Here is a 24,212-nt window from a genome sequence, read left to right as displayed (position 1 = left end):
TGCAAATTGAGTCCTAAGTCAATGGATACTGTAATGGCATTAAATAGAAAAACTACAAAACCACAACTTCCTGAATGGATTTTTCTCAGGTTTTCGCCTGCCAAATCAGTTCTGTTATACTCACAGACACTATTTTAACAGTTTTGGAAACTTTAGAGTGTTTTCTACCAGTCATATGCATATCATATCTTCTGGGCCCGAGTAGCAGGCCGTTTAATTTTGGAATGCGTTTCATCCAGAATTCCGAATGCTGCCCCCTACCCTAGAGAAGATAAGCCACCTCAATGTTGTTTTAGAGAATTTGGCAGTACGTCCATCCGGCCTCACAACCGCAGACCACGTGTATGGCATTGTGTGGGCGAGCTGTTTATTGATGTGAACGGAGTGCCCCATGGTAGGGTTATGGTGTGGGCAGGCAAAAGCTACGGACAATGAACAAATTGCATTTTATCGATGGCAATTTGAATGCACAGAGATACTGTGATGAGATCCAGAGGCCCATTGTCGTGCCATTCATACGCCGAATATCACCTCACGTTTCATCATGATAATGTATGGCCCCATGAATCAACAGCCTGATCAACTCTATGCGAAGGAGATGTGTCACGCTACATGAGGCAAATAGTGGTCAAACCAGAAACTGACAAACTACCTTTTTTTAGGACGACTGGGGCAGATGGCTGGGGTGGATTGGGGCAGACGGCTGGGGCGGATTGGGGCAGACTGCTGGGGCAGACGGCTGGGGCGGATTGGGGCAGACGGCTGGGGCGGATTGGGGCAGACGGCTGGGGCGGATGGGGGCAGACGGCTGGGGCGGATGGGGGCTGGGGCAGATGGGAGGTGCAGTATAACATTTAACAACTGGGCAGAACTGCACCAGCAGTAGTGCCACAAACGTCTGCTGTTTGGTTGCTGTTTGACGAGAGAGCAACTGAGGATGGAGCACGAAGGAATCCCTCAGCAGATGCCATAAAGGAGGTCCGATCCTATTTGGAAGCGCCCCTCTTCTCGAAAACGGGACAAATAATTATTGAGAGAAGAAACCGCATCAGCCCCTCAAGTGAGGCAGCTTGCATTTCTGAATGCAAATCTCTCATAAAAGCACAATATGGTCGGTCAGCATTGCTGTGTGCTGCTGGTTATAACATGGCAATAAAGAAGAGAGAGAAAAGAGGGACCGGTTTAATGTTTTAAGTGGGATGCTGGCAGTTTTGCACATTGTTATTTATTTTTTCTTTGATATGGATACATATTCTATTATGTTGTTCAGATTGTATTCGTTTTGAATTGTTACATTTATATGCACTTTGTTTATATACAGTCAAAAGTTATAATTTAAATGCAAATGTTTAATAGCATTCTTTTTCATAACAAACCAATGCATTTTTAAATACATTGTGGTTAAGGTAGAGTGATTTCATTTAATTATTGAAAAGAGCCGGAATGCCCATCACTATTGGCAACACTGTATCCAAGGTGTCAGACTCGATAACAGTTGCTATCCATTGGAGCGCTGTGATTGGTTACCCAAAATTCTGGGACTGGGTTTAGCGACGGCTCGATTGAATACTCTCCCCAAAGGTCAGAACACAAGAGATCCAGCTCTCTGGCATGTGATCCAGCTCTCAGCAGTAACTGAAAGTGTGTTATCGGGTAAAGAATCATGATCCTAGTCCATAATTACCTTTTGATGCTATTTATCCAGTCGATCTTCCTCCGTTTGAAGCCATGATTTTGATTTGATTTGATGGACAGCCCTCCTAACCCCACGTACAGTGCATTCGGAAAGTTTTCAGACCCCTTCACTTTTTCCACATTTTGTCACAATACAGCTTTATTATAAAATGGATTTTTAAAAAACAAACATTTTTGTCATCAATCTACAACAAGATACCCCATAACATCAAAGTGGAAACAGTTTTTTAGAATTTTTGCAAATAAATAAAAAACAAAAGTATTCAGACCCTTCGCTATGAGACTCAAAATTGAGCTCTGGTGCATCCTGTTTCCATTCATCATCCTTGATGTTTCTACAACTTGATTGGAGTCCACCTGTGTTATTTTCAATTGATTGGACATGACTTCTTAAATGAAAGAAGTTTGGAACAACCAAGACTCTTCCTAGAGCTGGCTGCCTGGCCAAACTGAGAAATCGGGGGAGAAGGTCCTTGGTCAGGGAGGTGGCCAAGAACCCAATGGTCACTCTGACAGAGCTCCAGAATTCTTCTGTGGAGATGGTTGTCCTTCTGGAAGGTTCTCCCATCTCTGCAGCACTTCACCAATCATGCCTTTTATGGTAGAGTGGCCAGACAAAAGCCACTCTTCAGTAAAAGGAATATGACAGCCCGCTTGGAGTTTTCCAAAAGGAACCTAAAGGACTCTGACCATGAGAAACCAGATTCTCTGGTCTGATGAAACCAAGATTGAACTCTTTGGCTTGAATGCCAAGCGTCACATCTAGAGGAAACCTGGAACCATCCCTACGGTGAAGCATGGTGGTGGCAGCATCATGCTTTGGGGATGTTTTTCAGCGGCAGGGACTGGGAGACTAGTCAGGAACAAAGGAAATATGAACAGTGCAAAGTACAGTGAGACCCCTGTTTAAAAACCTGCTTCAGTGCACTCAGGACTTCAGACCTTTGGGAAGGTTCACCTTCCACCAGGACAACTACCCTAAGCATACAGCCAAGACGACGCAGGAGTGGCTTCGGGGCAAGTCTCTGAATGTCTGAGTGGCCCGGCCAGAGCCCGGACTTGAACCCGAACAAACTCCCTGGAGAGGCCTGAAAATAGCTGTGCCGTGACGCTCACCATCCAACCTGACAGAGCTTTAGAGAATCTGCAGAGAAGAATGAGAGAAACTCTCCAAATACAGGTGTGCCAATCTTGTAGCGTCATACCCAAGAAGACTTGATGCTGTAATCGCTGCCAAAGGTGCTTCAACAAAGTACTGAGCAAAGGGTCTGAATAGTTATGTAAATGTAATATTTCAGTTCTTTATTTTTTCATACATTTGCAAAAAAAATCTTAAAAACAGGGTTAGCTTTTTAATCAATTTTAGAATTAGGTTGTAACGTAACAATGTGAAAAAGTCAAGGGGTCCAAATACTTTCTGAATGCACAGTATCTACCAGATGGTGAGGCAGGGATGGTGTATCTACCATCATCCCTCCAGACCCCATGCTGAGCTATTTCAGGTGCTGCTGATGAGCATGTGGAGACCCTTGGAGGACTAATTATACAACTAAATGTAAAAGATACCTGGGGAAGAAGAGTGGGACAGGGGAGCTTTTTAGTGGATTTGATTCATAGCAAAGTGAATTGGTGGGAGAATGGAGAGCCTGTTCGCATGGCAGAGGCAGGAAAAATTTGTCTCTGCTTCTCTGTCGGTGGGGAGATCATCAGGAGATCAACAGTGTTTCATTCTCTGTCGCCCTGCCTACATGGCACTTTCTCTCACAACAAATGGGCCTGCAATTCAAAGCAATGAGTTGCAACTTTGGACATATTTGCCACCGTGATTGGGGTGATGGGAAGTAGCCTATGTTGTCGTGCGCTCTTTGAAAGGGCTGGTTGGATGACATCCCGTACAGAACAAAAGGCCCTTGGTTCCATCTGATCACCACAAAGACCAAATGGCTCTTTCTCTCATTGTCTATGTCCACCCATTGTGCATTCTGGGACACCTTTCATTTGGATTGGATGGTTGGTTTTGTGCTTTCAGCCCTGGACATGCCCTGGTCGCAAAGGCCCACAGAGTCAGTATGCATCCTTGTATGCTCCTTTTCCAAACCAGGCTGAACTGTGATATTACTGTTTACAACTTCTAGAATCCCTCAAAGCCCATCCGTAGACTCCCTCCTTGGCCCTGTCCTCTTTTACAGCCACAGTGGTGCTTGTAAACTGCCCCCCCACCACAAATGCTATTGAAAATCACATCAAACACTTGTATCTTGTATTGTATCTTTAGTTGAATACAATAAGTTGTGTAGGGAGAGTGTCGCGTGTGGCTCAGTTGGTAGGACTTGGCCAAACCAGGCTGAAACGTAATATTCCTTGTTCCATGAACCAACCATGAACTTCTAGAATCCCTCTAGAAGAGCTTTGTGCATGCAATGCCAGTGTTGTGGGTTTCATTCTCACGGGTGGCCATGATGAAAAATTATATAAAATATATGCACTCACTGCTGTAAATCGCTCTGGACAAGAGCCTATGCTTAGTGACAAAAAAATAGAGTCCTAGTTTTATACCGTATAGTCCCCTGTTTTATATGTGCCTACATTATCATGAGCGATAATTCATCAAATGTTGACAGGTGATTTATATGCAATGTCATTCATAATGCTTCAACACAGTATAGTGCCACTAGTCAATGTTTGACATGCACTATGGATGATTTAAGGAGATGCCATGTTCAGTCATGAATAGAATTGTGTTAAATGATCCACTCAGCTCTTTTGCATTCATTTCATGCTTGCCTTGCTTTAATTCCAAATCCTCATCCACTGTTTAAAGTTAGGAATTATACAGACTTGAAATTCTGGGTTTCTCATTCATATAAAAACCCCAAAGCTATGGTAGCCTCTAGACATATCCTTTCTCCTTCAGCTCTCTATGTTGCTGAAGAACCTGGTTGATCTTGTGACTTACAAACATTGACCACCAGCCCTTGGAAGCCCAACATGATGGCACAAATCCCAGCTTCCTTATAGACCTACCTTACCTGCACTGGACCTACAATCTAAAAAGTTCAATTTAAAGTTGAAGTTTAGAATAAAGAGGCTATGGCTTGGTTCCCCATACAGGGGTGAAGGGTGTCTTTGCTGCCCTGTAGCCATAGGGTTCTTCCGGCTTATGGTTGGTTTCTCTCTGGCCACTCAGATACTGAATGCTTATCTCGGCTGTTTCTTCCCTTAACAAATCAGACTAAGCAAAAGCCCTCAACCCCCTCCCCAGTTTATCCCCCTCCTTTCCTGTCCCGCCTGCCCCCATTTGAATGTGCCAGGATGAAAGAGCCTCTCCTGAAACCTTGGGAATGAAAATACCTAATCAAGGATTTCTAATAGACCCCACTTAAATCATTCATTTATCAAGATTGGGAAGGCATTTACGCTGATGAATGAAGCCAAGCTCTTGGCTAATTCCACCATTGCATTTTGGAACACACAACGAGCAGCTCTCAGAGCCCAGTTTAATTGAGTCAGCAGTTAATCAATGATTTGACTCAATCACTGGTATTGGCCAGTTATTGATGGATGCCAAATGGAGGAGTACTCTCTGGGGGATCCTTGGGACAGTTTGGAAAATGCCTATTTTATCCTCTTAAACAAATTTAATCCCAGTCTGTTTTCGTAGCCTGTACTTTATCTGTACTTGGTCTTTAAGCTGAGGTGAAATTAGGAATAGTTCTCAACTTTTGCCATAACTGGCCATTGAGGTGTGTTTTGTGGTATTAGACCATTTACTTGTATGTCAGTGTATCAGTTTTATGTTGGCTGACTACTAAAACCAGAATCTCTGAAGACATTAACCAGATTTCCATCCAACCTTTTTATTTGATTGAAGTACATGTTGTTTATAAAATATCACAACAGGCCGGATGGAAACAGAACATTTGTTGGTTAACTTTCCAAATGCTGACAACACAAAATATGCTAGACTAGGTAGGATATTTTTGTCTGTAAAATTAATTATTTGAGAAATGGTGGTGGAAACATATTTTATGTGCAAATATTGATATACTAACCATGATGTTTGAGCCCCACTAAGATTTGGGAAAGCATGCTGTTTATTGGACAGATAAAATAAGTTACGATGAAATTCACAGGGTGGTGAAAGTGCACGGTGATGAGCTTGATCAAATCAAATTGATTTATATAGCCCGTCTTACATCAGCTGATATCGCAAAGTGCTGTACAGAAACCCAGCCTAAAACCCCAAACAGCAAGCAATGCACGTGTAGAAGCACGGTGGCTAGGAAAAACTCCCTAGAAAAGCCAAAACCTAGGAAGAAACCTAGAGAGGAACCAGGCTATGAGGGTTGGCCAATCCTCTTCTGGCTGTGCAGGGTGGAGATTATAACAGAACATGGCCAAGATATTCAAATGTTCATAAATGACCAGCATGGTCAAATAATAATAATCACAGTAGTTGTCGAGGGTGCAGCAAGTCAGCACCTTAGGAGTAAATGTCAGTTGGCTTTTCATAGCCGATCATTAGGAGTATCTCTACCACTCCTGTAGAGAGTTGAAAACAGCAGGTCTGGGTCAGGTAGCACGTCCGGTGAACATGTCAGGGTTCCATAGCCACAGACAGAACAGTTGATGTTGATGCTCCTTTAATATCATCTGCTAACCATGTGTATGTGGCCAATGAAATTTGTTCAAATGTTCATAAATGACCAGCATGGTAGAATAATAATAATAATAATAAGGCAGAACAGTTGAAACTGGAGCAGCAGCATGGTCAGGTGGACTGGGGACAGCAAGGAGTCATCATGTCAGGTAGTCCTGGGGCACGGTCCTAGGGCTCAGGTCCTCCGAGAGAGAGAAAGAAAGAGAGAATTAGAGAGAGCATATGTGGGGTGGCCAGTCCTCTTCTGGCTGTGCCGGGTGGAGATTATAACAGAACATGGCCAAGATGTTCAAATGTTCATAAATGACCAGCATGGTCGAATAATAATAATGCAGAACAGTTGAAACTGGAGCAGCAGCACGGCCAGGTGGACTGGGGACAGCAAGGAGTCATCATGTCAGGTAGTCCTGGGACACGGTCCTAGGGCTCAGGTCCTCCTAGAGAGAGAAAGAAAGAGTCATTACTTGTTGCCCTAGAAGACTAAATAAACCTTGCTCACAAGAAAATCTGTCATACATTGATCAGATGAATGCTTCAATCTAGCTGACATCGTTCATTTGTTTTGTCTTTCATCTCTGCCTTTCTTGCACAGCAGAGACTTAGGGACCTGGGAGAAAATGCAAAATGACATCAGTTTGACCTGTTTTACGGGAATGAAAAGCTGTGAAAATGACCCAACATTTCTTGATGCAAATGTGGTTGAATTCTATCCGATTTTATTATGCTGATAAAGATGGCACCTTTACAGACAGTCCCAAACCGCTTATTCAGTATCTACTACTGTTCCCGAGTGAAAATGCACATTTGGTGTATCTTTTTACTGCAAGAACTGCTTAATTCTGCAGGAGATAATATTATATTCGGCTATGTGAGAGGTTATAGACCTACAGTCTGTTTCCAGATTTCTGTTACTATTCCATTCAACCCATTTGAACAGTAGACTTCAGTTCCCTTGATGTGCCATATTTGAAGTCCCTGTCTTGTTACTGTCCAATTTGTATAGCGCATCACAAACATCATTCTATAACACTGCTATCGTCCTCTTTTACCACCTCACCAAATTTTCCCCAAACATTAATGTTCTGGCCCTACCTTTTCTTTATTTTCAACTCTCCCATTTCACAGCTTTTCTCTTCTTGATTTTAACTCCAACACTGTCCTTTTTGCCTCAGCGGATCGACGTTAACTTTTTCTGGCCAAGTTCCCAAAATCATTTGGCAATTGGTGCATATTTGGCACGCTTACAGTTGGGCCCTAAAGCTTAGGCTTACGAAAGAAAAACATCAATGTAGCCTGTAGATATGAATTGCACAATAATTATACATTTATGAATTTTTAATGCATTGTTTTCTCTTTATTCAACCCACCCGCCTCCCACACGCCCTTCATTCACACAATATTTTGTGGCCCTAAACCCGCCCGCCCCGCAGATATAACCGCAGGGCCTGTGGGTTATGAGTTTAGCCTCACTAGTGTGCAGTCACAGGTACCATTTGTGAAGACTCTAGCATGTCCCCTGTTTCCCTGCTGGTGAATGTGGTGCGCAATCACAGATAGCAAGTTGTGATAGACCCTGGCTTTGCCTGGCAGTGTGTCAAGGCAGCATCTCCATGCTCCGTCTCTGGGTTATTGATTAGTAACAGGGCTCATTCATCCTAGAGTGGCGTTCAGCAGCTTTAATGAACCACCATAGACCAGCACTTCCAACCCTCACTTCCAAAGCACCTGGAGATCCTATTTGTGCTTCAACGTGATCATTTAACTTTTCCTCCTTCAGAAAGTATTCACACCCCTTGACTTTTTCCACAGTCGTTGTTACAGCCTGAATTTAAAATCGCTTGAATTGAGATTTTCTGGTCACCCACCAACACACAATACCCCATAATGTCAAAGTGGAATTATATTTAGAAATCAATGAAAAGCTGAAATGTCTTGAGTCAATAAGTATTTAACCCCTTTGTTAAGGCAAGCTAAAATACAGTTGAAGTTGGATGTTTACATAGTGGGGAGAACAAGTATTTGATACTGTCGATTTTGCAGGTTTTCCTACTTACAAAGCATGTAGAGGTCTCTACTTTTTATCATGGGTACACTTCAACTGTGAGAGACGGAATCTAAAACAAAAATCCAGAAAATCACATTGTATGATTTTGAAGTAATTAATTTGCATTTTAGCAACCAAGCTTCTTGACTGATGTCTTGAGCTGTTGCTTCAATATATCCACATAGCTTCATGAGGATGGAAAATGATCTATTTTGTGAAGTGCACCAGTCCCCCCTGCAGCAAAGCACCCCCACAACATGATGCTGCCACCTCCGTGCCTCACAGTTGGGATGGTGTTCTTCGGCTTGCAAGCCTCTCCCTTTTCCTCAGTTTCATCAGACCAGAGGACATTTCCCCAAAAAGTATGATCTTTGTCCTCCTGTGCAGTTGCAAACCGTAGTCTGGCTTTTTTATGGTGGTTTTGGAGTAGTGGCTTCTTCCTTGCTGAGCGGCCTTTCAGGTTATGTCGATATAGGACTTGTTTTGCTGTGGATATAGATACTTTTGTACCTGTTTCCTCCAGCATCTTCACAAGGTCCTTTGCTGTTGTTCTGGGATTGAGTTGCACTTTACGTACCGAAGTACGTTCATCTCTAGGAGACAGAACGCGTCTCCTTCCTGAGCGGTATGATGGCTGCTTGGTCCTATGGTGTTTATACTTGCGTACTATTGTTTGTACAAATGAACATGGTACCTTCAGGCATTTGGAAATTGCTCCCAAGGATGAACCAGACTTGTGAAGGTCTACAATTTGTTTTTTGAGGTATTTTCTTTTGATTTTCCCATAATGTCAAGCAAAGAGGCACTGAGTTTGAAGGTAGGCCTTGAAATACATCCACAGGTACACACACCTCCAATTGACTCAAATGATGTCAATTAGCCTATTAGAAGTTTCTAAAGCCATGACATCATTTTCAGGAGTTTTCCCAGCAGTATAAAGGCACAGTCAACTTAGTGTATGTAAACTTCTGACCCACTGGAATTGTGATACAGTGAAATAATCTGTCAGTAAACAATTGTTGGAAAAATTATTTGTCATGCACGAAGTAGATGTCCTAACCGACTTGCCAAAACTATACATTGTTCACAAGAATTTTGTGGAAAACAAGTTTTAATGACTCCAACCTAAGTGTATGTAAACTTCCGACTTCAACTGTAAGTTCAAGGGTAAAAATGTGCTTTACAAGTCACATAAGTTGCATAGACTCACTGTGTTCAATACAAGTGTTTTCCATGATTTTTGTAATGGCTACCTTATCCCTGTATCCCACACATACAATTATCTGTAATGTCCCTCAGTCGAGCAGTGAATTTCAAACACAGATTCAACAAGGGAGGTGTTCCAATGCCTCCAAAAAGGGCACCTATTGGCAGATGGGTAAAAATACAAAAGCAGACATTGAATATCCCTTTGAGCATAATTTTAAGTTAATTACACCCAGTCAGTACAAAGATACAGCGCCCTTCTTAACTCCGTTGCCTGAGAGGAAGGACACCGCTCAGGGATTTCACCATGAGGCCAATGGTGACTTTATAACAATTACAGAGTTTAATGGCTGTGATATGAGGACTGAGGATGGATCAACAACATTGTAGTTACTCCACAATACTAACTTAATTGACAGTGTGAAAAGAATGAAGCCTGTACAGAATAAAAATATATTCCAAAACATGCATCCTGTTTACAACAGGTATTAAAGTAATACTGCAAAAAATGGTGCAAAGCAATTAACTTTTTGTCCTGATTACAAAGTGTTATGTTTGGGGCAAATCCAATACAACACATTATTGAGTATCACTCTCCATATTTTCAAGCACAGTAGTGGCTGCATCATGTTATAGGAATGCTTGTAATTGTTAAGGACTGGGGAGTTTTTCAGGATAAAACAGGAATGGAGCTAAGCACAAGCAAAATCCTAAACCTGGTTCAGTCTGCTTTTCACTTTTCACTGGGAGATGTATACACTTTTCAGCAGAACAATAACCTGAAACACAAGACCAAATCTACACTTGAGTTGCTTACCAAGAAGACAATGAATGTTCCTGAGTGGCCGAGTTACAATTTTGACTTAAATCTACTTGAAAATCTATGACTAGACATGAAAATTGTCTAGCAATAACCAACAGCCAATTTGACAGAGTTTGAATAATTTTGAAAATATTTATGGGCTAATGTTGAACAATCCAGGTGTGGAAAGCTCTTAGAGATTTAGCCAGGAAGATTCACAGCTATAATCGCTGCCAAAGGTGCCTCTACAAAGTCCTGAATCGAGGGTGTAAATACTTACGTAAAATGAGTTTTCTGTATTTTATATTTTATACACTTTTTAAAAACATGTCACTTTGTCATTATGGGGTATTGTGTGTAGATGGGTGAGATGGAAAACATATACTTAGGCTGTAACACAACAACATGCGGAATAAGTCAAGGGTTATGGATACTTTTTGAAGGCATTGTTTTCCATTGGAATTTTGGCTGGTGTTGACTACTAAGATTGACATATTTCTCACCTGTCTGCTCTGCGTGGTTCTAAGAGATCTACAAACCTCTGACTTTTGTGTGTGTGGTTCTCGACATCCATCTGACTTGGTTGTGTCTGTCTGTGTCCTCAGAGATCCGTGCCCAGCTGGTGGAGCAGCAGAAATGCCTGGACCAGCAGACAGAGATGAGGGTGCAGCTCCTCCAGGACCTGCAGGACTTCTTCAGGAAGAAGTCCGAGATTGAGATGGAGTACTCCAGGAACCTGGAGAAACTGGCAGAGAGGTTCATGGCTAAGACTCGGAGCACCAAGGACCACCAGCAGTACAAGTGGGTACAAGTGTATATAGGTCTTGTATGTGTTTTTCTCTTTTCCTGGGTCTGTGTCGATCTCTATCCCTGACTTAGGTCTGCCAGGCAGACCGCCCCTATGTCGATCTCTATCCCTGACTTAGGTCTGCCTGGGTCTGTGTTGATCTCTATCCCTGACTTAGGGGCTGTCTGCCTGGGTCTGTGTCGATCTCTATCCCTGAATTAGGTCTGCCTGGGTCTGTGTCGATCTCTATCCCTGACTTAGGGGCGGTCTGCCTGGGTCTAGGTCGATCTCTATCCCTGACTTAGGTCTGCCTGGGTCTGTGTCGATCTCTATCCCTGACTTAGGGGCGGTCTACCTGGGTCTAGGTCGATCTCTATCCCTGACTTAGGGGCTGTCTGCCTGGGTCTAGGTCTGAGACTTATGTCTTTATGTCTCGGTTTATGTCTTTCTTCTGTACAAGTTAAGTCACTGGATGGAACTGTCGCTGTCTGAAATATGCCTCTCAGGTTCAGTGTTCATGAATAACTGTTGCATTACGCAACCAGAATCAGTGTCATATTTGATTATATGTTCATGACTATCAATCTGTAAAATACATTCAACTTTGATTACAATGTTGACCCGGCAAATCAATAAATGTTTTTTTATTATAATCAGTCTGGTCACACACACACCCACCCACCCACCCACCCACAGCGCTCAATGATTCATTTTCCTATTCATTTCTCATTATCAAACTGCATAAGACATTTAATTGTCATGTCATTCTACTAATTTCCTCTACTCCATTAGGCGACTGAAATCGATTTAGACGGGCGGGTTTTATTTCCCATTTTTTTCATAAATGTTCAAATGTATGTGTTCCCAATATGAATAAATGAACAATAATTATTGAAAAGCAATATCCTATGAAGGCAGGCTGTTACACCAGGAGCTCCAGCAATAAATATCCATATCCTCTATTTCCCCCTTTAGCCCATTCTGCATAATGTCCCTTTTGTTCATTGGTACTTCTGATGGTTAGCATGGGTAGCCCTATATTTCAAATACTTTCCCCCATCTTACATCACAATTCACACACTGTCACCCCCTGTCACTGCGTAGATGGTATTTCCAGAACCATGTGAATTATGTAAGTGGAGAAACTCCAATGAACGAACTGATACCTCCCAGAATGGGTATAGATTTTCTGAGTTAAAAAATGGATATCAGATGATCATATCATGACTGCTCACGCTCTCCAATGGTGACCAGATCCATAATACAGAATACATGGAATGGTGAGAGGAACCCTAGTTCTATAATCATTCTTGTGGAGAATAACCTAACTATGTCTATAGTGAGTTGGTCTCGGTCTGATGTAGTCTAACCACAAATGAGACAAGACCTGAAATGACAAAAGATGAAAATGTGTTAATCTCGCCCCAAATCAATTGAAGTATGATCACACTGTAAGAAAAGACCTAACCCTCAATCTCTTTCCCATGGCTTGTTTCTTTACCCCCTGTCTGTGTGGTAAAGCACCGTTTGACACTGGCCTGATGCCATTGATGAGCCGTATTGGAATGTTGACACAGTCGAGCAATGCTGTACTTGGGGTCTCATTACGCTGGAGGATACTGCTTATGGAAAAGGAAACATTAGCATATTGTTTGAACTTGCGGCGGGGACCAAAAAATAAAACGTCTGTTTGCCCTACTCTGTGTCCTCAAATAGGCCTCTACTGAGTCTACTGCGCCTGAAAACCACAATGGCTCTACCAGCTGTGTGTGCAGGACTGGGAGACTGAGGAGAATCAGATGGCATGGATCGCTAGCTGTGGATTTCATCGTGTGATATAGAGTCCAGTCTGTTCATTTGTAGGGTAAACATTTGTCGAGCGGCATATTTCGGTGCTCTGTAAATGCCAGACGTTTGACTAACAGTGAATGCCCTGCTGCCGGGTTTTAAGACGTGGCCTATTTATTTTTTGTGATTGTATAAACAAGGTTAATACAGAACAGCTTATGTATTTTCCACATTCTCTAGGATGTTTCCTTTGGAACAACTTGTGTGAGGTTGAAAAAGTGTACTTACGTCTGACTCTGAGCTTCATGGCCTAACGTTAGTGCAGTGCCTCAGCCCAGCTTGGGCTGGCTGTGTGTAATAAAATGGATTAGCTTGAAAATGTGCTCTTTAAATCACTGGCTAATTAGCTGGCATTTCCGCACTGGAGAGCAGTGAATACTGACAAGCTGCGTGCAGTTAGGCTGCTACCTGCTGCTAACTGAGTTGAGCATTGTCACAGATTTCTTATGAAGTTGTTCCACATTTGACAGGAAGCCAAGTTATGTTCATTCAGTTTAAGTTGGTCAAATAATGTCTTAAAGTAATGATGGACTGTCATTTCTCCTGGTTTATTTATTTATTTGAGCTGCTAACATAATTGCAAAAGGGTTTTCTAATGATCAATTAGCCTTTTAAAATGAGAAACTTGGATTAGCTAACACAACGTGCCACTGGAACACAGGAGCGATGGTTGCTGATAATGGGCCTCTGTATGCCTATGTAGATTCCATACAAAATCAGCTGTTTCCAGCTACAATAGTCATTTACAACAACAATCTCAACACTGTATTTCTGATCTATTTTATTTTAATGGCCAAAAGTTGTGCTTATCTTTCAAAAACAAGGACATTTCTAAGTGACCCCAAATTTTCCCTCATCAATCTACACACTACCCCATAATGACAAAGCAAAAAAAAAATTTGGGGGGTTGAGATTTTAGCTAATGCATAAAAAAAAAAAAAACATTCCTTATTTACCTAAGTATTCAAGAAATTGTAATTGAGCTCAGGTGCATCCTGTTTCCATTGATCATCCTTGATGTTTCTACAACTTGATTGGAGTCCACCTGTAGTACATTAAATTGATTGGACATGATTTGGAAAGGCACACACCTGTCTATACAGTGCATCTCAGAGCAATAACTAAGCCCTGATGTCGAAGGAATTGTCCGTAGAGCTCAGAAACAGGATTGTGTCAAGGCACAGATCGGGGGAAGGGAACAAAAACACATAAACAGCTGCAGCATTGAAGGTCCCCAAGAACACAGTTGCCTCCTTTCTTAAATGGAAGACGTTTGGAACCAGCAAGACTCTTCCTAGAGCTAGCCACCCAGCCAAACTGAGCAATCGTGGGAGGAAGGCCTTGGTCAGGGAGGTGACCAAGAACATGATGGTCACTCTGCCAGAGCTCCAGAGTTCCTCTGTGGAGATGGGTGAACCTTCCAGAAGGACAACCATCTCTGCAGCACTCAACCAATCAGGTCTTTAAGGTAGAGTGGCACCTAAAGGCCTCAGACCGTGAGAAGCAAGATTTTAAAAACTATTTACCTTAATACCAAGCGGCACATTTTGGTTAATACCAAGTGTTACGTTTGGAGGAAACCAGGCACCGCTCATCACCTGGCCAATACCATCCCTACGGTGAGGCATGGTGGTGGCAGCATCATGCTGTGGGGATGTTTTTCAGCGGCAGTGACTGGGAGACTAGTCAGGATCGAGGGAAGGATGGCCCATCCAGAGCTCAGACTTGAACCCGATCAAAAAATCTCTGGAGAGACCTGAAAATAGCTGTACAGCGATGCTCCCCAACCAGCCTGACAGAGCTTGAGAGGATCTGCAGAGAAGAATGGGAGAAACTCCCCAAATACAGTTGTGCCAAGCTTGTAGCGTGATACCCAATAAGTCTTGAGGCTGTAATTGCTGCCAACAAAGTACTGAGTAAAGGGTCTGAATACTTATGTAAATGTGATATTTCGGTTTTTTGTTTTTGAATTAATTTGCACACAAAAAATATGTTTTTGCTTTGTCATTATGGGGTATTGTGTGTAGATTGGGGGGGGGCTGTTTAATCCATTTTAGAATAAGGCTGTGACGTACATTTTTGGGGATAAATTCAAGGGGTCTGATTACTTTCCGAAGGCACTATATATACTTTAGGGGGTAGATCAGCTTTAATATTGCAGATTGTAGCTTCTATCAATATATATATGTCTGCGTCACTTCCAATCCCCCATATATTATTTATATATCGTTTATTTGTTATATACTGTCCTTTATTATTTTCCCCTAACCCTACCAGCCCTCCCATAATTGGTGTAAACTAATGGACAACCACTATTAGGCTTCTACTTCCAGCTTATACATACTATACGTGTGTGTGTGTGTGTGTGTGTGTGTGGATTGATGAGGGGGAAAAAACCGAACTGACTGTTTTCCTGTGTGGACAGTACTCTCTCATCATTGCTCCCCTCCAGAGCAGACAGACACCATGACACCCTATAAGCCCCAGCTGGGTCAGAAGCTCTTTTACCCACTTCTCTCTTTTCCTCCCAGAATGCAGTGGGAGAGCGCAACATCAGGCCCCACAGCAGAGTGGCCAGAGCCCTGTCCTAGGGAGTGTCAGTCAGTCAATGACAGTACCATTGCTGTTTGCAAAATGAACACATTAAACACACACACACATTATGCAGTACTGTTTGTTTAGGGAATGTCAGAGGGATGGAATGGAGAGGGGTATAATTTAATTATTTATATAGCCAAGGCCACCCCTGAGAGGGAGCGACTTGAATAGACAACATTTCTTTCCCCCATCAAACAAAGCGAATCGGTCAAAGAGCCCTCCCTTTTTGTGTCTCATAGGATTTAAATGACCTTTCATTCATGGTGAAATTATCCAAATATACACTAAACACTCCCAATTTCAGATAGTAGCTGTCATTCCACCTTTGTAAATGCCACTTGCAATTGTAATATCATAATATAATAAACCATTTAGCAAACATTTCTATCCAAATCGACTTACAATCATGCGTGCATACATATTTCTTATGGGTGGCCTCAGCATGAATCTGAGCTGAATCAAACCCACAATACTTGTGTTGGAAACACCATGCTCAACCCACTAAGCGACAGAGAACCAACTGTTTACTGTATCAGCTGACATTATAGCCTCACTCACCAGGCAATTAATTAGCCTACGAACTATAACAGTTTGCAATCCACCCAGAGCGAAACTTCCATTAAAGCTAGTGAGGCGGCTTATTAATGAAAAAGTCTTATCGCAAAGGACTTTGCTATTTCAGATAAGGCCTATGCTGCTGTGTAAAGACACTGCATAGTGGGATTAAATATCCTTACTTGTCGCTACTGTAAGAAGTGACATATAGTTTTATATGGTTATAATGGCTTTTCAATGGAGTTGGAGCTGTCAGGACAGTTATTTTCTCCTGCACACACATGCACATGTAGTCATGCATGCACCTCCGCACGCCCACACGAGTAAGCACAAACAGTTAATGAGATTCCTCTCTCGCGCAGACTTTCTCCCTCTTATCTCTTACGAGGACAGTTGTTTACTCTCCCCCCTTTCTTCCTGTGTCGTCCTCTGTGGTTTAACCAAATTCCTGCATTGTGTAGAAATAATGACATTGAGAGAGTTTCCTACCATTATGTAGGGTAGTTGGCAGAGTCCCAGAGGTCACTGTGCTGCCATGGCCCTCGTCACCTCCACACACACACACTGGCAGCCCTCACACTTAAGCACACTAGCGCTGATCGCATTTAGTCGACTGGTTGATTGTTTGGTTGATAGGCTGTTGGTCAACCAAGATTTCTTTAGTCGACCAGACACCTGTCTGATTCGCGCCTGTCTCAGTGAACTAATCCATTGTGTATGCTTATATTATGTGACGGTATTTTAATACCGGTGTATACCGCCCAGCCCTACAACAGCCTAACTGTTAAATGAGCCTGGCTTTAGAAATCATCCATATACAGTGCCTTCGGAAAGTATTCAGACCCCTTGACTTGTTCCATATGTTATGTTACAGCCTTATTCTGAAATTGATTAAATAACAAATCCTCAGCAATCTACCCATAATGACAAAGCGTAAACATGTTTTTTGAAATACTAGCAAATTGATTAAAAATAAAGATACCTTATTTACAGAAGTATTCTAACCCTTTACTATGAGATTCGAAATTGAGCTCCGTTGCATCCTGTTTCCATTGATCATCCTTAATGTTTCTACAACTTGATTGGAGTCCATCTGTGGTAAATTCAATTGATTGCACATGATTTGGAAAGGCACACACCTGTCTATATAAGGTCCCAAAGTTGACGGTGTGTATCCGACCAAAATCCAATCCATGAGGTCGAAGGAGTTGTTCGTGGAGCGCCGAGACAGCATTGTGACGAGGCACAGATCTGAGGAAGTGTACCAAAAAATGTCTGCAGCATTGAAGCTCCCCAAGAACACAGTGGCCTCCATCATTCTTAAATGGAAGAAGTTTGGAACTACCAAGACTCTTCTTTGAGCTAGCTGCCTGGCCAAACTGAGCAATCGGGGGAGAAGGGCATTGGTCAGGGAGGTGACCAAGAACCCAATGGTCACTCTGACAGAGCTCCAGAGTTCCTCTGTGGAGATGAGAGAACCTTCCAGAAGGACAAACATCTCTGCAGCACTCCACCAATCAAGCCTTTATGGTTGAGTGACCAGACGGAAGCCACTCCTCAGTAAAAGGCATATGACAGCCCACTTGGAGTTTGCCAAAAGGCACCTAATGACTCTGTCCATGAGAAACAACATTCTGTGGTCTGATGAAACCAAGATTGAACTCTTTGCAAAGTGTCACGTCTGGAGGAAACCCTGCACCATCCCTACGGTGAAGCATGGTGGTGGCAGCATTATGCTGTGGGGAAGTTTTTCAGCGGCAGGAACTGGCAGACTAATCAGGATCAAGGCAAAGCTGAACGGAGCAAAGTACAGAGAGACCCTTGATGAAGACCTGCTCCAGAGTGTTCAGGTCCTCAGACCTGGGGTGAAGGTTCACCTTCCAACAGGACAACTACCATAAGCACACAGCCATGACAATGCAGGAGTGGCTTCGGGACAAGTCTCTGAATATGCTGGAGTGGCCCAGCCAGAGCCCGGACTTGAACCCGATCGAACCTCTCTGGAGAGACCTGAAAATAGCTGTGCAGCAACGCTCCCCATCCTACCTGACAGAGCTTGAGAGGATCTGCAGAGAAGAATGGGAGAAACTCCCCAAATACAGGTGTGCCAAGCTTGTCGTGTCATACCCAAGAAGAATCGATTATGTAATCACTGCTAAAGGTTCTTCAACAAAGTACTGAGCAAAGGGTCTGAATACGTATGTAAATGTGATATTTCAGTTTACATTTGTTAATACATTCTGAAAACCTGTTTTGCTTTTTCATTATGGGGTATTGTGTGTAGATTTGAGGGGGGTAAAAGGATTTAATACATTTTAGAATAAGGCTGTAACGTTATAAAATGTGGTCTGAATATTTTTTGAAAGCACTGTATATCGACAGAAATAAGATAGATCTTGCTTCTGTTGCCTGTTTGAGTGTTTGTTTAATAGCCAACTGATTCCGTGAGCACCAAGCCTCATGCAATGTCAAAATGTCGGGTAAAGCAATTTCACAGATTCAACTGTTTTGAATTTTATTATTATGATAATCAATATAGTATTAAGTAATGTCGTTATCATTAGTAGTCTTTGTATAGTAGCCTTGTATAACCACCATCGAGCTGTACGCCTGATTTTAGTTTTCAATTAAATAACAAAGGGAGCTTTGAATAATTATCCTAAACAATAAATAAACTGCAATTCAAGAATGCTTGCAACTGTTTTTAGTATGCTTTAATAAAGGCTTTATTTATCTTTTTTTTTGTTAGAACAGACTCTCTGGTACAGTTATTTAGTGTCATTTACACTGTTCCAAAAGATCCCCATAAATATACATCTAACAGAAACTGTTTGGCACACACAATACTCACTCAATGCTTGCTCCTATGCCCTTTTTTTCTGGATCTCCAGTAGTTTCCACAACTAAGTCAAATGTCTTCCACAGATCTGACTTCTCCTTTCCCTCCTGAGCAACCAGTAAACATTCACCCATTTCGAGCTTCTTTTTCATGTCCTCCGCATCCATTTCGCTGTCACGTGTCATGGTGTTCATACTTTGTTATAACCAATGTATTGATGTGGTTATGATAGGCTATAGGTCAGGCCCTATTTGTCATATGCATGCGATGTTTCACGTAAAGAGAGTAAGGGTTGAGAGAAAAGGGAATGTTTTTTCAAAAACAAATTAGGGATTTCGGTAACAGAACTTTTCCGTCACAAGCGAACAAGAAACTAAATGACTGTAATGATGTTGCAGCTTCCTCATGGACATCCCAAGAAACACTTCTTGTGCTGTGGTGCCTTTTCACTGCCGTAGGGAGGAGAGCGAGACCACGTTCGCCAGTCACACACTGTGACCATCTTGATTCATGTGTGTCTTTTGTTATCTAATCAAAGTGTGCGTAAAGCATCAGACAAGCTCAGTGCATATGTAGTTAAACTGTATTTGTTTGAATAACGTTATCTGTCTATATACGGAAACATTTTGACCAATTGATTGGTCGAAAGAACAGAACAAGACTCGGTCGACCCAAGATATTTTTTGTTGTTGTCAGGGACAGCCCTAAAACACGTGCACACACACACACACACACGCACACGCACGCACGCCTAACTCAATGGCCTGTCACTTGGTCCAGCAGTATGTCTCAATAGCCAGAACACAACCCCACTATTAGGCCATTGATTTATTACAACAGCTACTGTTCATTCAATGGCTCCCTTAGTGTTTTCATCTACACTAGTTGCACATTTGGAATAAGGACCCTTTTAGGTCCCAAAGCCTTTCCTCCATTCATTCTGACGTTTCGGGGACTGTAATTGTAAGTTCCTGTCAGTTGTTCATTACAGCCATTATGTGCAACAAAGCGTGTGATGAAAGAAGGCTGTGTGGTGACTCATCAGCTGTCTCTTTTAGGCTGCATCTCAAATTGCACCCTATTCACAATCCCTACAGAGTGCACTACTGTTGACTAGGGGCCCATATTACTCTGGTCAAAAGTAGACGGCCGTACGGACACACGCTGTAGTGCACCCCTCTCTCAGCAGAGCCCCTCCACTAGCGGATGGGTATATTAACAGGCCCAGTTATCTAATTATCTAACCCGTGGTCACAGTTGATGTCCCATGACCAAGCTCATTACAGTAGAGACTGGCCAATCACATACTCAAGTGTACACACACACACACACACACACACACAATAGACCCACATGTGCATGCACAAACACACACTTCACACAAACACTCACTTTCTGGTAGCCCTCGCCCTCTCATACATACTAGGCTAAAAAACACACACTTGCGCACACACAGGCAGGAACAGAGAATAAATGAAAGCACGCCACTCCACTGAAGCATAAGGCAGGAAAGATTTACAGTAACTTCAGTCTTGTGTGGGTGTGATGCTGTCCAGCAACTCTGCCATAAGTCTTCTATTGCAATAACTGTTTGTTTCTTCCTGGTAACTTCCCTGCCAATGCCATGTTCTGTACATGTTTCCCCATGCGTCACTTATGCTTTTAGCTAAATTTGATTATTCCTTTTATGAAAAATGGCCTTGCGTTTGGCAGTCACCAGGATGTTTTTCATTTCCTGTCCTGTCTTTTGTCACATGCACTATAGTTCCTGTTTTCCAAACTTCCCAGAGAGTTCTGAGAGAGCGAGCGAGAGAGACGGAATGTTACAGCTCTGTGGCCCGGGATGTTTTGTCCGCTTCCAGCAGCTATCATCAAAGAGTTATGTAGTTCAGGGATGGAGCATTGGCCATGTGCCAGGGCGAGGGTACAGAGTTTCACCTGTTGCGTTGACAAGTGTGGGTGTACTGCCTGTCTTTGCTGACTGACCTTCGGGGTGGAGCTCTTCCAGTGTTCCATATGATTCCTGCCAGCTGGCCCTAAGGCCTCAGGACCTGGCCTTTCTTCTGTCCTCCTTCCTCTCCTCGGCTAACTGCTCTGCTCCACAGCAGGAGCAATGTTTTAGATTACATTTAGGAATTCAGCCTGCTGCAGGCCGCTGCTTAAGCACAGCCATGTCTCACTCTGTCTGTCGCTTTCTCTCTTTCTCCCTCTTAGCCTCTTCTTTTCCTCTTTCTGTATTGTTTCTTGTAATACTCTATTCTAAAACTTTACTACATGTGAAGTAACTTATCTAACAAGGAAGTCTTTAGTTTCCTAAGTTTATGTAAGCTTGTGGCAGGCTCTCTCCCCTGTTGCGAGAAGTCAGATCAGCTTAAAACATTGCTCCAGCTATGCCCCAGAAATGTTGTTGATACACACTCTCCAACCCAACTCCCCCACAGGTGCAGTGTGCACTCAGTGCTGATATATAGTGCATGCTATTATATAGGGCACTCATCACCTGGAAAGGGCTGTGGAAGCTAATACTTACTAGCAAATACTTTTTTGTGATTTTATTTTATTTCACCTTTATTTAACCAGGTAAGCTAGTTGAGAACAAGTTCTCATTTACAACTGCGACCGGGCCAAGATAAAGCAAAGCAGTGTGACACAAACAACAACACAGAGTTAGACATGGGATAAACAAGCGTACAGTCAATAACACAATAGAAAAAAAGAAAGTCTATATACAGTGTGTGCAAATGGTGTGAGGTAAGGCAATAAATAGGCCATAGTAGCGAAGTAATTACAATTTAGCAGATTTAACACTTGAGTGATAGATGAGCAAATGATGATGTGATAGTGGTGCGCAAAAGAGCAGAAAAGTAAATTAAAACAATATGAGGTAGGTAGGTTGGGTGGGCTATTTACAGATGGACTATGTACAGCTGCGGCGATCGGTTAGCTGCTCAGATAGCTGATGTTTAAAGTTAGTGAGGAAAACACAAGTCTCAAACTTCAGGGAGTGTCAAAATTTTTGCAATTCGTTCCAGTCACTGGCAGCAGAGAACTGGAAGGAAAGGTGGCCAAAAGAGGTGTTGGCTTTGGAGAGGACCAGGGAGATATACCTGCTGGAGCGCGTGCTACTGGTGGGTGTTGTTATCGTGAGCTGAGATAAGGTGGAGCTTTACCTAGCATAGACTTATAGATGACCTGGAGTTAGTGGGTCTGGCGCCGAATATGTAGCAAGGGCCAGCCGACTAGAGCATACAGGTCACAGTGGTGGGTGGTATATGGGGCTTTGGTAACAAAACGGATGGCACTGTGATAGACTGCATCCAGTTTGCTGAGTATTGGAAGCTATTTTGTAGATGACATCGCCGAAGTCGAGGATCCGTAGGATAGTCAGTTTTACTAGGGTAAGTTTGGCGGCGTGAGTGGAGGCTTTGTTGCGAAATAGAAACCCGATACTAGATTTGATTTTGGATTGGCGATGTTTAATATCATTTACATTTACATTTAAGTCATATGAGTCTGGAAGGAGAGTTGACAGTCTAGCCAGACACCTAGGTATTTGTAGTTGTCCACATATTCTAGTTCAGAACCGTCCAGAGTAGTGATGCTGGATAGACGGGTGGGTGCGGGCAGCGACCGGTTGAAAAGCATGCATTTGATTTTACTAGCATTTAAGAGCAGTTTGAGGCCACGGAAGGAGTGTTGTATGGCATTGAAGCTCGTTTGGAGGTTAGTGTCCAAGGAAGGGCCAGAAGTATACAGAAGGTGTCGTCTGCGTAGAGGTGGATCAGGGAATCACAAGAGCAATATCGTTGATATATACAAAGAAAAGAGTCTGCCTGAGAATTGTGGTGCCCCCATAGAAACTGCTAGAGGTCCAGACAACAGGCCCTCTGATTTGACACACTGAACTCTGTCTGTGAACTAGTTTGTGAACTATGCGAGGAAGTCATTTGAGAAACCAAGGCTATTGAGTCTGCCGATAAGAATACGGTGATTGACAGAGTCGAAAGCCTTGGGCCTGATCCACATTAAGAAGTCTTGAAACATCTCGATAGGTGAGTGTTGAGCAGACAGGACAGAGCTGTCAGGTAACTGAGACCTTGATCTCCAAGCACACATTTGCTTTTCACGTCACTTCCTGTTGAACGCGGAACAAGGTAGAGCTCGGTTAGTTATTTTGGAAAGTTTGTTGCTGTGAACGTCTATAGAAAAAGTTTGGTTACTAGATAGCTACCTTTTGAGTTTTGATCCTATGACTCGGGACCGCTACTATCTGTCCAGTGATCCTGCCGAATAAGGCCGGGTCTGAAAGCTGCTTGGCTTAGAAGCTAGCCTAGTTGCTAGCTAGCTGCCTAATCAAGCCAGCTGTGTTTTCTTGAGGGCTTGAACGCAGCACTCGACAGTTAGCCATTGTGGCTGGGACCGCGGATTGTCCAGGGCTTGTGGCTGTCTAGATCCCTGCTGCTTGTTGTTTCAAATACAGTTTGATTTGTCACATGTGCCTAATACAACAGATGTAGACCTTACAGTGAAATTATTACTTACAAGCCCTTAACCAACAATGGCAGTAAAAAAAAAAAGTAAGCGAATACCACCCCCCAAAAAGTGAAATTAAAAGTAACACAATAAAATAACAAGGCTATATACATGGGGTAATGAGGCAATGTGTGGGGGTACAGGTTGGTCGAGGTAATATGTACATGTAGGTAGGGGTGAAGTGACTATGCATAGATAATAAACAGCGAGTAGTGGCAGCGTAAAAAAAGGTGGTCGATGCTAATAGTCCAGGTAGCCATTTGATGTTTAGCAGTCTAATGGCTTGGGGGGTAGAAGCTGTTAAGGAGCCTTTTGGACCTAGACTTGGTGCTGCGGTACTGCTTCCCATGCGGTAGCAGAGAGAACAGTTTATGTTTAGGGTGGCTGGAGTCTTTGACCATTTTTAGGGCCCTCCTCTGACACCACCTAGTATGTAGGTCCTGGATGGCAAGAAGCTTGAACTCCGGGATGAACTAGGCCGTACACACTATCCTCTGTAGCGCCTTGCAGTCAGATGATGAGCAGTTGCTATACCAAGCAGTGATGCAACCAGGCCGAATGCTCTCGATGGTAAAGCTGTAGAACTTTTTGAGGATATGAGGACCCATGCTAAATCTTTGTGAGATGCAGAGTAGATGAATAGAT

At 42.9% G+C, this 24,212-nt stretch overlaps 1 protein-coding gene and 1 long non-coding RNA gene across 6 annotated transcripts in view; one reads left to right on the top strand and one right to left on the bottom strand.

The window, feature by feature from the left end:
- Window positions 1-24,212, top strand: part of LOC115134082 (SLIT-ROBO Rho GTPase-activating protein 1-like) — a 234,473-nt gene that overhangs the window by 40,227 nt on the left and 170,034 nt on the right. For all 5 annotated transcript variants that reach the window (XM_029667708.2, XM_029667707.2, XM_029667706.2 and 2 more), the window contains exon 2: window positions 11,013-11,208. In XM_029667708.2, coding sequence (XP_029523568.1) covers window positions 11,013-11,208 — 196 coding nt within the window. The remainder of the gene's footprint in view (window positions 1-11,012; window positions 11,209-24,212) is intronic.
- On the bottom strand, window positions 5,533-21,293 carry LOC135573360 (uncharacterized). The gene is made up of 3 exons (XR_010464695.1): window positions 21,021-21,293; window positions 10,947-11,152; window positions 5,533-6,792 (listed from the first exon to the last, which is right to left on the bottom strand). It is a non-coding gene; the product is annotated as an uncharacterized LOC135573360 (long non-coding RNA).

The sequence above is a fragment of the Oncorhynchus nerka genome, linkage group LG9a (assembly GCF_034236695.1).
Source record: "Oncorhynchus nerka isolate Pitt River linkage group LG9a, Oner_Uvic_2.0, whole genome shotgun sequence".
Lineage (NCBI taxonomy): Eukaryota > Metazoa > Chordata > Actinopteri > Salmoniformes > Salmonidae > Oncorhynchus > Oncorhynchus nerka.
This window is presented reverse-complemented; position numbering and strand designations above follow the sequence as displayed.